This window comes from Phocoena sinus, chromosome 6 (genome assembly GCF_008692025.1).
Source record: "Phocoena sinus isolate mPhoSin1 chromosome 6, mPhoSin1.pri, whole genome shotgun sequence".
In the NCBI taxonomy this organism is placed as follows: domain Eukaryota; kingdom Metazoa; phylum Chordata; class Mammalia; order Artiodactyla; family Phocoenidae; genus Phocoena; species Phocoena sinus.
The window spans coordinates 35,963,983-35,982,043 of record NC_045768.1 but is presented as its reverse complement, the minus strand read 5'-3'; the positions used below and the strand labels follow the sequence as shown (position 1 = coordinate 35,982,043).

Below are 18,061 nucleotides of genomic sequence, written 5' to 3'. Positions count from 1 at the left end.
AAAAATGGGGATGGGGACCCTCAGCCATCTTCCTCTTGGCCCTCTACTGCCTCTCTTGCCCCATGGCCCTTGCCTCAGGCTGCTGATGGCTCCTGAGGAAAATGGTGCCATGGTCTGCAGCCTCGACGGGCCGGAATCCAGCGCACCAGCATTTCCCCTGTGTTTCTCCAGTGGCTGGTTCTTACTTTCTCACCACACTCTTGGCAGCATCCAGCCTGCTGACCACGCCCTGCTGCTTGAAACCCTCCAGGCTCTGCCCAGCCCCAGGCTGCTCCACCTCCAAAGCATCTCTCTGGAGGGGCTGAGGAGCAGCAGGTGGCTGGACAATGCCAGGAAGCTGAGGCCTCAGGGGCTCTCTCCACTCCTTCCCACCCCACCCCACCGCCTGGCCATACCAGCCCTGTGGCTTTGCCAGCATCATGGAACTCCCTGGGGCCTTGGTTTCCTCCCCTATAAAAAGGGGGTGGCAATCTCTGCCTCTTCAACTCCTCCTGAAGCCAATGCAAGGATGCAGGGAGCTATAGAGGGAGGATGGGAGAGGGCAGTAGGGAGCATCACACTGTACTGCTCCCAGGTAGTTTGCTGATGTGAGCAAGGGCACTTCTGCCCACCTCTCTGCCCAGCCATATCCACTCTCAGTGATGCAGGGCAGGGGGCAGGCAGGGGCTCTGCTTGTTGCTTGAGTCTCTCAATCTTCCCAATCCTGTAAGCTTTCAGGACCACCAAATCCAGACCACAGACTGGATCACCTCCCAAGTCTTTCTGGGGATTGGGGCTCAATCGTAAATTCCAAAACTGAAAGGATCTCAAAGGTCATCCAATTCTGCATCTGATTCTTGATAGTCTTATACAGCAGCCCAGCACATGGCCACCTAGGCTCTACTAACATACCTCTGGTGACAAGGCACTCACTACCTCCTGAGGCAGCCCCCTTTGGCCGTAGACCACTCGCATATTTACGAAGTTATTTTTTACTCTGAGCTGAAATCTATTCTGCATCTGCCACACACTGGCCTTTGAGGCCACACAGCAAAGTCTCGTTCCTCTTGCCTTCCATGTCAGCCTTCCAAATATTTGAAGGCAACAATCCAGTCCTTCTCATTCTCCTCTTCTTGGTACCAAAACATCCCTAGAGCCTTGAGGTATTCTCCAAATACCTCTCCATCCAGGTTATACCCATCTGGACACATCCTAATTTGTCACTGTCCCTCTTAAAGGTCAATACCACAAATGAGCCACAGCCTTCAGGAAGGATCTGCCCAGCACAGAGCAGTCTAGATGAACAACACTCACATCCTGCCCACTTACAGCTTCTCAAGCAGCTTGAGAGGCTAAACAGTGACCACTGATCAGAGGCCGAAAGCCAACAGAGCACTCAACAAACATAGTGACACAGTCCCCCCAGTTCAGAACCTGTGTGTTTGACGGTAAACATCAAAGTCAATGTTTTTGTCTCTTCAAAACTCTCTGCCTGTATCCCTCAACCTCTGAGGGAGCCTCACATACCCACCCCTCCACATGATCAAACACAGTGGGCCCCAGCTTGGGCACATCTGCTGTGAGTCCAGGTGACAAGGGGAGAAAAGATGACACCATCAACCCCATAAACCAACAGAGATGGTAGGCCCACTGCCTCCTGCAGTAACCAGTACAGCAACCCTGAGTTAAAGACTTCCCACATCTGCTCTGAGTGTTGGGGGGTGAGGGGGCGGAGAGGTGAGGCAGGTTCCAGAAGCCGTGACTCATCCCCCATGTACTCCACAGCTCCAAACATAGGCCATAGCTCCTGCATGGCCTGGAGCCCACACACCACAGGCCAATCCACCGCTGGGCCAACTCAATTTTCTAGTTACAGATCTTAAGTACTTAGGCATGTGCTCGTGAGAACACACATCCTTTACAGGGAGCCGAGAAAGGGAATTGTGCTGAGGAACAGAATAATTGAATCAAGATTTCTGTCACCCTGCTCTCAGCCCCTAGACTATAGCCCGTTTTTTTTTTTTTGTTTTGTTTTTTCCTTTCCTGACAAAGGTTTTACAGACTCCCAGGGGTCATTTCTCCTCTCAAACCCATTAATGTCAGCCCGCTGGCAGCCTATCCAGGGAAAGGAGACCCAGATTAAGGTGGGCCCATGTCCAGGACAGAGGCAGCCAGCTCCCGAGGCCCGGGCGGCACACCGCGGGTTGAGAAAAACCAACAGGGAAGACTGTCATCTATTTAATCGCAGGGAGGCCCCCTGCACTCCCTCCTTCCAGGCCCAAGGACAGAGAGGAGAAGATTATTCACTTCCTCAACGCCCCCCGCATCACCGCACTGAAGGCCTTCTGAAAGAGGTGTGCTCAGACCCTCGGAGAGCCCACCCGCTGACCCTGCCACCTCATGTGTGCCCCTCTCACTTTGCCCAGCCCCTCCCTCTCCCCTAGGCCTCCCCCCAAAAGGGGACACTGCGGCTGTGCTCATACCCTCCACACCCCGCCCTCTGGGCATCACATCTGCAAACGCAAGGGCTTCTAAGAGTCCGCAAAGCATAGGCCCCAAGGATTCTGCCAGGCCCGGCTTTCCCACCAAAGGGGTGAAGATGGGAGGAGGCCAGCGAGAAGTCCAGTCCCAGCCGGGGCCCTCTTCCTCTCCCGGAGGGCTCAGCCCCTTCCCCGTGGTCAGGACGGGACTGAGCTGGGCCAGACGCCGCCAGCGCTCTGCAGGTAACGGGTGTTCGGAGGGCGTCTGTGCTTCCGCCCCTGACTGAAGGCCTGGAAACAGATCCCACAGATCCGACCAGGCCCATCCCCGACGGGCAGCGCCGGCGTCTCCTACCTTCGTCTCTCTTGCGCTTGTTGGTGTCGGCGCTGGGGGACGTGATGCCCAAGATGCCGCTGATAGAGTAGGAGGAGCCGGCTGAGTCCGTGCTCACCGAGGACACCTGCGTCACGGAGCCGGTGGACACTGCGCAGAGGAAGAAGGCGGTCAGGGCCCGGCGGGAGGCTGGGGGGCGGTGCCGGGGAGGAGGAAGGTCGGCCCCCGCCTTCGGGCCAAAACGAAGACACGCCCCCTACAGGGGGCTGGTGAGACTGAGAGAGAGCAGGGCAGGGCAGGTGTGTACTGAGGACACTCGCCACAGGGCAGCGGCCAAACCTGGGCCATGAGAGCAGCCCCAAAGAGAACTGACACTACAGAAGGGACACGGGCACCAGTTCAAACCCCAGCCTGTCCAAGGATGCAGGAAGCAGGGGGATGGAGCAGAGAAACGGGGGAGCTGGGGCCCACCACCAGCCAGTGCTAGAAACGACCTACTCGTTAGTCAGGCTCACTCCCTACTTACAAATCCACCCATCCCGCAGACATAAATATCTGCACACTCATACACAGAGCCAGCAAAGCACCAAATGCAGACTATCTGTCTTTTTATAGTTCCTCGCTGTCTTTTCTCCTTCCACTTTACCTGGATTTTAATATTAATTATATAATATTAACATACTATATGTTATATATATATTGATTTATAATAATTATATTTTTTTCTGAGAACTTACTCTGTGCCAGGCATTCAGGCATCATCTCATTTAATTCTGAGAACAAACTTATAAGTTAGGTCACTGGAAAGGTAAGGGAACCAAGGCTCAGAGAAGGTAAGTGACTTGCCCAAAGTCACACAGCTAATAAGGTACAGAGTGGTGACTGGAACCCAAGAACTAAAGTCAACCCCTACAGTAATCTGCTCCTCACTAATGAATAATGGAAAACAATAATATGCTTCACATTCATAAAGTGCTTTTCATTTGATGCCTGCAATAACCAAGAGTGCTATTATTCATCCGCATTCATCAGGTGAGGAAACTGAGCCTCCACACAGCAAAGTGATTGGCTCAAAGTCATCTAGCTAACAAGCCGTAGCACCAGGGCTCAGCCTTGGTTCTGACTTAAAGTCTAGATTTCTTCTGCCCAGAAATGTGGGTTGGTGACTTATTGTGACTGAGACCAGGTATCTAAGTTCCTAAAAATAAGAATGGGGGAGGGGAGGTTTGTGCAAGTTTCACATTAACTCCTGGCCCCAGAATCCAAGGGGGAGACCTGTCAGTCATCAGGGTCCTCTCAAACTGTGCAGCTTAATTTCCATTTCTGGGCTGTGGGAATTCTTCCTTGGTTCATTAAAACCTACAGACCAATCTCAGACACATTTCCTTCGGCTATAACTAGCTGGAGGCAGGTGGAGCTGCTTTTGACTCTAAAGTGTAGGAAATTACTAGAAATGGTGGTGATTGGTTGAGAAGCTGTTTGTTGCTTTCCTTGGAGCACATCCAGCTCTTGCTCCTACAGACCTAAAGGGAGCAGTGCCTTTCTTCTCATATTTGAGTTTGATTTTAGATCTTCCTTAGGAGACACAGAAGTAGAAATCGTTAACTTCTCTTTTCCTTCACCAGATGAAGCTCCTCAAAATAGATTTATGCAAATCTCACAACCTTTTCTGCGTTAAGGTGCAAAGAACAGAGGAAGAAAGAATCTCACTAGTCATTCGGTACTTTAAACAGCCACCACATATAACCAAGGCTCACCACGTTGCTGACAGAGCCGATGACATGTGTTTCAACATTTTGTAATCACACTCGGCTCAAAAGACTCAGGTTCCAATTCTGGCTCCGCCTCTTACTGGCCATGTGACCTTGGGCTAGTTATTTCGTCTCTCTAAAGCTTCCATTTCCTTACTCCTCAGTAAGTTAATAAATTATAAGGGGCTGTACACAAATAAGATATGAATTTTATACACATTTCTGAGATAAGGCATTCTGCTGACTGTCAAGTGTAATTATTCCTCTTACCCAATTGAAAGAATATTATCAGTTACCCTAAGTTTGATATTCCTTTGCTATGTGACCTGAAATAAAGCTGCAAATGAAATCCCAGCCACAAACACTTCCCCAGAAAGGTCTCCTTAACCCTCTTCACTCCAGCTCAACAAAGCTGATCTTTCCCTCCCTTCTGCTCCCACAGCACCCTGTACTTTCTTCTTGAGCCTGATCTCAGTGTTTTGCAGACTTCTCCTTGTTATTTTCCCCCATTAGACCGAGAAGCCCTCGAGAAGGGGGATTTTGTCCTACCTTCCTCATAACGTTAGTCTCCACCACCATGGGCTGCATAGCAGGGGCTTAGCAAACACTTTTTGGATGGATTACTAAATGAAGAATTATTTTATGGAAGGGAAGAATTCTGTCTTACCTTTATTCAAAGAGGCAACCGTGAAGAATCAGAGACCTCAGAGAGCACTGGGTTTGTGCCCCTTGCTCCACAAATGGGGAAACTGAGGCTCACAGAGGTGAAGGGGCTTAACACAGTTCACTGGTTGACTTAATGACAAAGCTGGAACTATAAGCCAGGCCTCTGCCTGTCCCCCATCACCATGGGGAGTTCAAGTTTTCAGTCAAAGAAAGAGCAACAAAGGGTACACAATCTTTGTGTAATTAAGGTGTGATTAAGTGGAATTGACAGGGCCTGTGGCAGCCAGAACCGTCAGAGGCTTGCTGAATGGTGGCCCGCTTTCTTATAGTAGAATAAGCTTTCCCCCAACTAACCAGAGGTGTTTCCTTTATCCAAAGTGGAGAAATCATACACCTTGTGTAGACACATGTCACTTTCATCTCAGGATCTTTGCAGGGAAGGGAAGGCAAGGGAAACTTCTGAACTCCTGGGTAGTAGGAAATATGACTCTTCTCCTTACGAGTCATGGTCACTCTCAGACTTCACCCATGAGTGTCAGAAACCCCACTGGCAGCCCTTGACAGTTCACGGAGCACATGAGATCGAAGCAAGAGAGAGAGAGAAAGAAAGTTTGGGAAGTTTTGCCACATCTTCACTCAAGACTGCAAGTGCACAAAGAATTGTAGAAGGGCTGGTTGATAGAAGAAAAAAACACATTCAAAACTACTTACTGACTAATGATGCAGAAAATGTTATGAATAAGTATCCCTTTCTTGATTTATTACTTTAATTATCTGACATTCTATAGACCCCCATTAGTGGATTTTTTTTTTTTTTTTGGCTTAGATTTCAATTTTCTGTCTCATGGTGAAAGCTATTTATCATAATAATCAGTAAAATTCAAAACCTTTTAGCAGTATTTATAAAATTCATTTACCAGGTTCAGCCCTTGGAGAATGACAAAGAAGGCGCATTAGTACGTGTGCCGAAGTGTTTTATGCAGAATTATCTGTCCATAAGAATGATTAAAAGTTCTTTAGAGTATTTGGAGCCCATTAGATTTTTAAGTTTTTTTAAAAAGTTCTTCTTACCTATGCTGTGACTGGAAGCTGGGACCGGCTGGTTGGGCGGCTGCTGTACTTTTGTCCGGATGATCCTGTGAACAGTTGGGAAAAAAAATAAATGGCTATTTACCATCATGGAGGAGAAGAGATCTCAACTAGCGATGCCAGAAACCCATATCCAGCTGGGTCGTGGGCCAAGCTGGGGAAGAAGTGGGGGCAGGTTATGAACCCAGGTCCTGAGTTGGGGGTTTGGAAGAATTATAGATTAGTTCCAACTCAGCCCCTACCTCCCTGGGTGTCTTTGGGTAACTTGCACCCCTCTCTGGCCCTCAAGTGCCTCTTCTGTAGGAAGAGATTGATGCGTTAATATTACAAAGAGGCATCCCGTTCTTGGAGCAGCTTCAGCTCCGTAAGGAACTCACTGAGTGAGTTAGAAAGTTCCATCCCTTTCCTGGACCTCAACCTCCCATCTGTGGAATGAAGGCACTGAACCAGGTGACCTCCCTGTCCCCTGGCAGCTCTCACACTCTGGTTTCTCTGCCTTAGAGAGCCACAGGAAAAATAACATCCCTGCCCATCAGAAATTATCAAGGGGGTAGGGGGAGGGATGTGAATGTTGCTACAAAACTAGAAAGGGTTAAAGTGCTGCCAGGAGAGGCCTGGCTTGGCTTTGCTAAGAGGAAGCCTGAATTATACAAAATGGTGGAAGGCTCTATGGGGCTGGGACCCAGGGCTGTCCTGGACTGTCTTTCCAGAGACCTTGCTTCAGTTCTAATATGAACTGGATTGTGACCCTGGGCAAGTCCATTCCATTGACGGCCTTGGTACAATGAGGGAGTTGGAACAGACCAATCTTTGCTTACTTTAAGTAATCAAATCCTTTTTGGAAAAAAAAAAAAATCTTATGGAAAAGTCCAGTGTATAAAAAGGATAATAGCAGCAGTGCCTTCACCTTGCTACCTGGCAGCTCTGATGTCCTTCTGCAGAAACTTGGGCTCTGAGAAGCTTAGTTTGTAACTTTCCAGCTGGGACAACATGTGAGGCCTCCACGAGACCTCAAGCCTGATGCATCGTACAGCAGCTGACCAGGGCCAGACCAAAAGTCCGTACAGCAGCTGACCAGGGCCAGACCAAAAGTCCTTTTTGGGCCTGCAAGAAAGTTCCTTCCCTGGCACTTGGGAGAAGGATAGGTGGTAATAAAATGTGCAACTTCTTTGGAAAAGTTCTATTCCAGTCTCCAACTATGACCTTCTCTGGACGCGCAGGCCCAGCCGCCATGGCTCACGGGCCCAGCCGCTTTGCGGCATGTGGGATCTTCCCGGACTGGGGCACGAACCCACTTCCCTGCATTGGTAGGCGGACTCTCAACCACTGTGCCACCAGGGAAGCCCCAACTATGACCTTTTAAAATAACATTTATTAGAGTTTTTCCTAATTATGAAAGTACTTTGTGCTCATTGTAGACTATTTGGACAACAGGTATAAAGAAGACATCTAAAAACACATTTTGGTATATTTCCTTTATGCTAGCATTCCTGTGCATATTTGGAAATATCCATTTCTTCTTAACAAGATCAGGATTAAACCATGTATACAGTTTTATGTCCTGCTCTTTTCACTCAGCATTATATAAGAAGCTTTTTCACATTTCAGACCATTCTTTCTGAAAGCTCTTTTCAAGCTGCACTGGTCTCCAGCTTGTGCACAGGGAAAGGGAGAACGGAAGTGTCTCCTGAACTTCATTGGGCCGGGGCCCCTGACCTCTGTGATCTCACAGCTCAGTGCTGGGCGCCGAGGGTGCTCAGTATCCTCAGCTGATAGCCTGGAATGGATGTTTCTGTTCACACCACAGCCTAGCCACAGGCCCTCTGGAGCCATGGCCACTTGAGCTCAGCATAGGGGCCTTTTGCCATTTTCTGATGAGTCAGCATATGTGCTGCCTCAAATATACTGAGCATTTGTTTGTTTTCTCCAATATTCAAATAATTTATTTTCACTAAGAAAACATGGAGCGTATTAACAAAGACCTGGGATTGAGGCAGTCTTTTTGACTACCTGGAATTAAGCTAGCATCTGGCCTAATTTTGGATTTCTGTGTGGGTCACCTTCTCTATATACATGTATGTGTGTCTACAGAGATATAGCTAGATGTGTGAATATATGGATATGCCAGATTTAAATATAGTTTATCTATATTATGGTTTATGTACATACAAACATATGGTAAAGTATTAATAGATTGTAACTATTTCCTGTTGAAGTCCTGTATAAACTCCTAACTTTTCAAAGCATTGTCTTGCCATTAACTTTCTATGTAAGCCAAGAAAATTACGTTTTCCTTATTTTTCTTTAAAAATATTTATAAATCATTGGTAAAACATTATCAATTTTTATAAAGCATTGACAGGTAGCTGCAGCGCCGTGAACAGGCTCCGGATCCGGACTTCTAGTGTTTGAATCCCAGTTTTGCAGTTTGCCAGCTGTATAATGTTGGGTGAATTACTTACCCCTCTGTACCTCAATTTCTTCATCTGCAAAATGAAGCTAAGAATCATTCCCGCCTCATAGGGTTATTACAAGGATTAAATTAATTAAGTACGTAGAACAGTGGCTGCTGCCTAGTAAATTCTCGATAAATGTTAGCTGTTGTTATTTTCACTGTTATCTTCATAAAGATTAATGACCAGCTTCAACATTTAAAGGTTCATATTTTCCACAAACGCCTTAAAAACACATGGGATCCCCCTGGGAGCTGGGGAGGGGAAGGTAGCCATCCCCATACCCTATTTTAAGGCTGTAGTGGGGCTTTCCTTTATAAGGAAGACTTGAATCTTAGGGAACCCTCCAAACCCATCCCCAGAGATAGAAATTTTGCCCATCTGCTTGCAGCAGCTGCCAAGAAAAGAACAAAGAGCATCATTTTCCATTGAGAAGAAATGGGAGTGGGAAGAACAAGACTATAATTGAATCATAACAATCCTAAAAAAATTAAAAAATTAACATCAGGACTCATCACAATAAGAGCCATGCTCTGGACCAGTTCTAAACCAGAGACATTCAGAGCTAATTGACAGTCAGCGCTAAGAGGTGCAACCTTTACTTTGCTGAGCATTAGCATGACCTTGAATGCCATATGATCATCCTAGATGGTCCAATGGAGAAGGAAGCTCAGCAATCAAAGAATTCCTATAAATGAGGAAACTAAAGCCCAGAGTGCTCAAATGACCTGCCCAAGGTCCCACAGCAAGTCAGCTCCCATGCCCGAGCACTTTTCTTTGAGCCACATTCAAAGGAAGCAGTCCCTCTGCTAAATACTGCCTGTATGAGGCATAAAGCCTATTTGGATTCAAAATCCATCTAGAGTCCGAAGATTCAAAGTCCGAGGAACTTTAGACATTACTGGCATTTGTAAGGATCCCTTTTCAACATCACCCCTGCTGCTTTGAAAGGCTAGGTCTTCTCACCCGCACCCCAGCCACCACCTCCCCTACACCACATACAAAATTCCACTGAAAGAGAAAATCGTGGGGCCTTAAAAAAAGAAATGGGGCTATAAGACTGAAAGAAATACCCACGTCTACCTCACTGATCAAACTGCCATATTGCAGTAAGAATCCTGGGCCATCAGCTGTGTTAAGAATCCAGAAACCAAGAGACCAACTAGGCCAAGCTGGGAGAGAATCCACAGGTGACACTCACACCTGCGGCTGATGCGGAGAAGAAAGAGGGAAGGGATGAACAAGCCCAGAAGGCTTGTTGCCCAAGTCAGGATGAAGAGCAGGGTTTACAAATGGTCATCCCAAGGCCACATCCATCCCTTGTTTTGGCTACATCCAAAACAAGTTTTGTTTGGCCTGCACAGTATATTTATTTTCATTTGAATTAGTTGCCAGTATTGGTAAGTTGGTAGCGTTTACATAAATACGTGGATTTCTAGCTTCTCTTGAAAAATCAGAACACCCAGAATACTGGCCCCGCATCCTCACAGGACAACCACTGGTTGGTACTAAATAGAGCTGCCACTCTAAGCTGGGAATGTCACTCGGCCCCTGGTTTAGAGCCTCGGGACTGGAACAGACCAAGAAGGAAGACTCCGTTCCACCCGGTGTTGGGGTCAGCTCTAAGACAGTCACCTCCAGCTGTCTCAGGCTGGATTCCAAGAACCTTCATGCAGGCTGTGCAACACCCCAGCATGTATTTGTCCTTAAGAAGCCACATAAACGTGATGCTTTGTGTCCCAGGGAATCTCCCACAAGCCTAGCAGAACTGGTTCAGTGTTGCTTCACCCCATGTCAGTCACGGTTTCCCAGGCAGGATCCCCAGAAGGCAGCAGGAAGGCACACACTTCTGCGGGGGAAGGTGGAGACGGCCCTGTGGCCACCAGAGTAGCTATAGATCCAGACACCCTTCCCTCCCTAGATGTCTGAAGTATTGGAATAGTGAGACGTTGCCTCCCGGGGAAGCAGGGGCTGGGAGAGAAAGCTATGGACCCTCTTACACAACATTTGCAAGACAGTCATTTAGACGCTGCATCTGTTTGAATGCAGTGGGATCTTTATATGGAAAATAAAACTGTGCGCTGGGATGGCTCAGGCTTTGTGGGTGTGGGGTTGGGGGGGTGGATGCAGCAACTCAAGACTGTTCCGCACTTAGTTTATTTGCCCTGCGCAGTCTGTTGCTAAAGACACCAAAGAGCTCTCACTGAAGAATGTGGTGAGGAACCAGAGACTGCTCCCGGGAGGAGCCCCAGAGAGGAGCACAGGAAAGGGCTATAGATCACAGAGGAAGCCTGCAGACAGGCAGCAAAACGCACAGGCTGTGAGGCTCAGCAGTGGAATGGGAATGCAGTAGGGATGGCTGTTTGCCCTTCCTTGTCTCTCTCCTCACAGATCTTCAGTTCTGTCCTGCCAGAGTCCTATTGGAGAGTGGTGGAAAGAAACATCCCTTCTCTTACCATCAGGGAACCTGGGCTCTACTCCCACCTCTAGCTCAAAATCATTGTTCCTGTGCACTCCCCATCTGGGCCTTAGTTTCTATACCTGTCACAGGAGAGAGTTAAGCTTTGAGGGCTGTAGGAGACCACAGATGTGGCAGCACCTTAGAGGTACAGCCGGTGGAGCCACCGGGCCACCGTTATGGCCTGGGACACCCAGGAGGCCCCTGAGGCTAGCCATGGCCCCAGCAACTAGCAGTCTGACCCTCCACACAGCACAGCTCTGGGCACAAAGCATCAGTTGAGCCATGATTTCCCTGGACACTCTTTCAAGTACCCCCTTCATAGCTTTCACCACATCTGTAATCACGGTGCTCTATTTGCTTCATATGTTTCTTTCAAATCACTTACTTTTTGACTTAGACTCATTTTATAAAGCAATATTAGTTCTTTACCATAAATGACGAGGATAGTTCATAAAGTTCACACTCACTGGTTTCAAGTGCTAGTTCTATTTTTCTAAAGTACATTAAAATAACTTCATCACAAAACAGTTTTTCTCCTTGTATGACAGAAGATAGAAGTTGGGGCCCTGAAAATGATTTATGCTTGTCCCGCAAAGGCATTTTCTCACTGACGTTAGTTGTCACTGTTTAAAGATATAGAGATTTCATATACACAAACGTACAAATACATGCACACACAAGTCCTAGTTTCTGGCTCCTCTTTAAGAACGGAAAAAATATCTGGCTGCCACCAGGCCCACATTCCTGGCAGCTTTCAGCTACAGCCGAGAGGCAACTGCCCCTTCAACAGAGCTTGTGTTCCTAGTTTGCCACAGACCGACCTTCCCCTGTTGCCTTATGCCTGGGCCGCTTCCCTTGTTGCATCATCTGTCTGACCCCATATTGGCATTAAGGTTTGTGACCCCCACGGGCAACCTGAGGTATCTTTCAAACCACACGTATAACCTAGATTGAAAAATCTCGGGGCCTCCAGAGCCTGACCACCAGTTTGCTAGAGGCTCCTCTGCAGAGCAGGCTGACTACTCCTTCACTGATCTCAGCAGAGCAGTCCTCACTCCACGTTAGGGCTTTTGGAGACACAGGTAGGCAGAAAAGTCATGTTGCTTTGTGTCATGGAAATCTTTCAAAGAGCTGGCAGTAGCGGACTCAGAAAGCACATGAAGCCACTCATAAGCCAGAAAAGAACAGGAGTGATGCCCCTCAAACCCACCACAATAATTGCTACCTCTCCAGCAATTCTGTACCTATGGTGGGCTGTCCAGACTTCTCAGTGAAGGCCAAAGTCCCTCCCTGGACAAAGAGCCCCTCTAGAACAGAGACTAGAGACCATATGCCTGATTCCCCTCTCTCTTTCGTAGCACCTTGAAGGACGTCAGAGCCAAGGTAAAGGTTTGCTGAGAGAAGAAACAAAAAACAGGCTAATGTTTTATGAAATAGCAGGACTCCAGACACCAACATGGAAAATCACACAGTGATTCTGTGCATTTGAGTCATCGCAGAAGGAACAATGTCAGGACCAGAAGGGGAGCTGGTCTGAATCACCTCAGTTGCTGGGGGTGAGGGATCCCCTATGCCCAGACAGGCTCTGCACTGACAAGAGCAGGGTGTGGCCTTGGAGAAATGGGAACTGGTTCAGGGTTTCAGTCTGCTGGCTTCCTTCTTCTTGTGGGTTTTAGAGAACAACCAATCATTTCTGTCATCTCACAACTTCATCCTTGACTTTATGGGTTTCATGGAGTTGAGACAGCACCATCCACGTAGAAAAACTTTCCTTCAGGAATTCAATTTTGAAGCTCTGAGAGCTCTGTTGGATGCACTCTGGACCAGAACTGGAAAAAAGAAGGAGCTCCCAAGAAGATCCCCAGCTGGTACTCATGGTATTTCTCTGGATCTTTCTCCCCACCGGTGAGATTCGGGGCAACTGGGGAGAGGGCAACCCCCTAACTCCACAGCATCTTAGCATCCTGGATGTCACTCTTGGAAATCACAGACCCATATCAGCACCACCAAAGTCCTGGGCTCTCAGAGAGAGGAATAGCTTTGTCAAGGTCACACTGAGTTTGTGGCAGAGCTGGCACAGGAGCTAAAATCTCTCAAGTGCAAGTCCGGGCTCTGTTTCCCACACTCAATAGCTCAAACTCTGCGCAAACTGGAGGCTGGGATTTTCCTCCTGGGAAGCCCTGAGGTGGGCCAGCGCCAACCCTGAGGATGGGCTTGCAAGGAAGTGACATTTGTGAAGGCCTAACAGGACAATTCACTGTGTGGTGCTTCACATGCAGAGGCAAGCGGTGAAGGGAGTGATGGAAGTGACTCTGGGCTCAGAAGAATCTGCAGGAGCCAGAGTGTTGGCATAGCCTCCTCTCCCTGGACTTAGGACGCCTGCCCACTTTGGAGAGAAGAGAGGGTGATAGAGCGATCCATTCAGCCCCGTTAGCATCCCTCCTGTCTGATAACCCCTATGGAGACTTGGTGAAAGGAGAGACCGGATCTTCAGGAAAGGCACATGCAGAGCCCCCAATATCCCCACCCACCCCAGACCCCTAGCCTCCCACAGGCACCAGCCCCTCACCTGTTGATGGAACTGACGCTGGGCACCGTGTCATTGTCACACACCCGTTCCGCCAGCAGCCGGTCCCTGATCTCCCAGGCAAACATGGTGGGATTTTGGCGTTTATACTCAGCGATTTTTTCCACCACTTTGGGTGTGGCAACCTTTGGTTTGGATCCTCCAATTACCCCAGGCTTGATGCTCCCCGTCTCATAATACCTAGGACCCAAGGAGAGAGGAGCTTAGCCATGAGAGACCTGGAAAATGGGTGTTGGTAACAAAATAATGGATTATTCTGTCCAGGAAACGTCCAGACCTGTGCTGTCCAGTACGTACCCACTAGCCATATGTGGATTTTGAACATTTAAAATGTGGCTTGTTTGAATTGAGACGTGCTATAAGTATCAGATACACACCAGGTTTTCAAAACTTAGTACAAAAAAAAGTAAAAATCTCATTAATGATTTTTCTATTGGTTACATATGGAAATGATCATCTTTTTAATATATTGGGTTAAATAAGCTATAGAATTAAAATTAATTGTACCTGTTTCTTTTCCTTTTCTAATGTACTATACTACTAGAAAATTTAAATATCATGCATGGCTCACATTACATTTCTATTGGACAGGCGCTGGTCGAATGCTCTGCATTAATTAATTAGTTAATTAATTAATTAAGTCACATTTATCTACCATTGACAGTTTACAGAAATCTTTCAAGTTGGTTTTCCCCTTTGATCCCCACAACACTTCTAAAGCACATAATTTGAATTTCTAATTCTAAAGCACAGAATTCAGTTTGAATGACTGAATGAGTGAACGAATAAAAAAATAGGTCTCCATCTACAGATATAAACAGAGATCCATAGAGGTTAAATGGCTTGCCCAGGCTCACCCAAGACCCAGTGGCCAAACTAGGACTGTGGCCCAGCCTCCTGAGCTACAATTTCCCCCAGAAAGCTGCCCTGTGCCTTTAATTTGCTAGCTCTCCCATCCCCTAGCAGACTCAGTCTCTGAAACTGTCCCCCAAAGTGCAACTTCTTTTTCCATAAGAGATAAACAAGAACCCTGGTGTAAAATTACAAGAGTGTTGGATTCCAGAATTAGCTAGAAATATGAGTTACGTATAAGTCCAAAATCCAAGCAATCAGAAAAACAACAAACAAAAACACCCAACCACAAGTCACCACAGCTCTTCCAGGGACCGCCCCTGAGGTAAATCACTGTTTCCAAGGCACATTTCCATGCTATCAGCTCTTCCTTGTTAATGCAAATAGGATGTCAGAGTTTTACAGTAAAACCGAGACCAGGGAAGAGTGCCATGAAAGAATATTTCAGGGAGAAAAATTACTTGATTCCTTTTCCTGAATCTGAGCCTTCACTGGACATCTCTCTCAACATTGACAGAGGAATTCTTGACTTCCTCTTGCAAAGATTATCTTGCAGTTGAAAAAATTTTTTAATGAAAAAGACATTTTAGAAATTGCTGGAAAATTTTAAACCTAACAAGAGTTTATAATAGGTAAGGGAAAGCGGGGTGATTCTCCCATGTGATGGGTGGGAAAGGTAACCCAGAACAATGACTGGTTACATTTAAAGAGATGCTTCTCAGCTTGGGTAAGTCTGGTTAGGGCCAAGTTAGTGAACATTCTAGAAACAGATGAAATAATTTGGGACCAGTGATGTGGATGCACAAATTCTGTTTTTCACTAAGAAGAGTGAGTCATGTACAAATTTGGACCATAAAGCAAAACTCAATCTGTGCTCTTTCATTCTCTAATTGCTAAAAATTTGTTATTAGTCACAAATAGGTTTTAGAAATATCCAAGAAAATACTCTTTTGCCAAAAGTCTAAAAAAAGTATCTAAAATCAAAGCACACAGCAATCTCTGCAGATTTGGCAGATCCTTTCAACTTTACAATAGAAAAATATCTGTTACTATCAACACAACAACTCATTATTTAGTCAGAGTGCCTTAAAGTTTACAGAGTCTTCCTTGAATTATCTTCATCCTCACACCAATCCTGAGAGGCCAGCATGGTTTTATAGAAGGGAAAACCGATGATCAGAAAATCAAGTACCTTGCCAACTCCCTTCTGGAACTTAGAAGCAGTCCTGGGCTTTCAAACCTGACTCTGAATCCAGTGCTCTTTGCACTAGAACAAACTGCTGCTTTAGTTGTAAAAACTTAAAATAATACTAATACTACTAATAATGATCCCATGCAATTGTAGACAGCTTTACTGTTTACCAGGCATTTCCATATGCATCTTGTCCACTCATTCACTCACATCAATCAACAGTCACAGAGGGTCTGTTAGACAAGGCAACTATCTTGGGGCGGGGGTTCAGACACACAGACAACCCTGCGCTCAGAGTACGTTAGCTGAATGGGAACTGCAGTATTCATGCAGAAACTCTGAGAGGGTGGCAGGATGAAATCTCACCCCCCCAGCACTTGTCCTGCTTGTATGGCTGTGGATGGCAGTGCCCATGGCTCTCCATCCATCCCACCTTAACACGGCTAACCATAGGAGGCTATGGTCTTGACACAAGAGGTCTCTGTCTTCCTTTTGACTGACACATGGGCCAGGCACTTAGAAGGTAGCCCTGTCACTCCAGAAAACCCCAACTGGCAACTGTGTCAGACTAAATAACCACCCTTTCATCTCAGCAAAACAGGCACGCAGCACTTTGGCTTATACATAACAAGACGAACAATAGCCACTAACACACAGTGCAGTTCGGCGAAAAGAACATTAATTTGAGAGTAAAGAGGTGTAGGTGCCAGTCAGTGGCTCTAATACTAACTCGCTGTGTGACCTTGACCAGCTCAACCTCTCTGGGCCTCAGTTATCCCGTTTATATAATAAGGGGAGGATGTTCGCCCTGCCTACCTTGCAGGGCTGTTGTGAAGACAGAAATGCAGAATGGTTAAGAAAAAGCTTTGTAAAACATAAAGAGCACGTGTTGCGGATTAAAATCTCTGAGTGTTTACTACTGTGTAACATACGCCCAATTCCAAATGGCCTGAACCTCCCAGCCAGGCTCCAGTGAAAGAAGACACAGCCCAGCTTTCTGGGTGGATTAAATGGGTCTCACATGCCACCGGGCTGTGCCCCTCGAGCCCCTCCAGAGCCTTGAGCTCTGTGGACTGAATGCCCATACTCCTGGCAGACCGCCACCTTCCCGAGATGACTCTGCCTGCCCCAGGGACTCTGCCTGCCTTGCCATACAGCCTCTGAAAGCCACAGCCACCACACACCACACGCTCTCGACAATCTGTCACCCTGTGTGTGCCCATCAAATTCTTCGGTGACCAAAAAAAAAAAAAAATCAGTGGATGGAACAACCCCAGTTCAGAAATTCCCAGTCACACTGTTTTAGGGCTGAACTTGTTTCTTAAAAGGCAGTTCTAATTAGAGTGACATTTTGTCCACTGTGGTTCTTAGTTATGAAAATAATGAGCTATGAAATTCCAATTTATTGTTGACAACTTAAACGGCCAGGCACCGGAGCGGCGCGTAACTTCCGAGTGCCACTCTACCTAGTGACAAATCTATTCCGGGCCGCGGGAGGCTGCCGGCTGGGCTTGGGAGGGTCACTGTCTCTCTCCTTCAGTCCCCCAGGGAAGACGTGGAGGGCTCCCGGGCACCAGAACGTGAGGACCCGGCATCTGGGTGTCCCCTCTGAGAAGGGCTCAGCATCTTGCCCTGAGAAGATTTCAAACAGCAAGCAAAATGTCGGCTCAGCAAAGACATCTCAGCAAAAACAAAGGAAGGGCCTCTTTTTTCTCTTTCTCTCTACCTCCGTACAATGAGAAGGCTTCCCAAGAAGATATCTAAGATTCGCTCAGAGATGGTCTAAAATATTTTTCTTTTCTCTCTCTATCTTGTCTTCATTTCTCTTTCTGTTTCTCTTTTTAAATCAGTCCATTTCTTTTCTGTTTTGTTTTTTCTTTCTCTTCTCTTTATCTCCCTCTCCGCTAGTTTTTTTTCTTTTTCCTTCAACTTTCACTCTCATCCTCCTGCCTAAAATCACCATCTAACAAAAATACCACGCTAATGTCCTGACCTTCTCCTTGAACTCGGGGTGGGGCTCGTTTGCTGTTGAGTACTAAACAGGAGTGGAGTGCACAGCCTCCATGGCTAGAGTGACCTGGGACGGGCAGGGGCATAAGGAATAAACAGGGGGATATGGTCTCTAAAGGGGCTGCCATACCCCTGGCCCTGAAACCTCTTCTCTCGGCCTCCAGCAAGTCTCCTCAAGGTTAAATACTGTTGTTCCCTCCATATGAG

The 18,061-nt window shown here is 47.0% G+C and overlaps 1 protein-coding gene across 2 annotated transcripts in view; it reads right to left on the bottom strand.

Annotated features, from left to right (window-relative positions):
• PAX5 (paired box 5) overlaps nucleotides 1-18,061 on the bottom strand; it is a 192,357-nt gene that overhangs the window by 159,607 nt on the left and 14,689 nt on the right. For both annotated transcript variants that reach the window (XM_032636061.1, XM_032636062.1), the window contains exons 3-5: nucleotides 13,783-13,980; nucleotides 6,282-6,346; nucleotides 2,815-2,943 (exon numbers count right to left, since the gene is read on the bottom strand). In XM_032636061.1, the coding sequence (XP_032491952.1) occupies nucleotides 2,815-2,943; nucleotides 6,282-6,346; nucleotides 13,783-13,980 (392 nt within the window). The remainder of the gene's footprint in view (nucleotides 1-2,814; nucleotides 2,944-6,281; nucleotides 6,347-13,782; nucleotides 13,981-18,061) is intronic.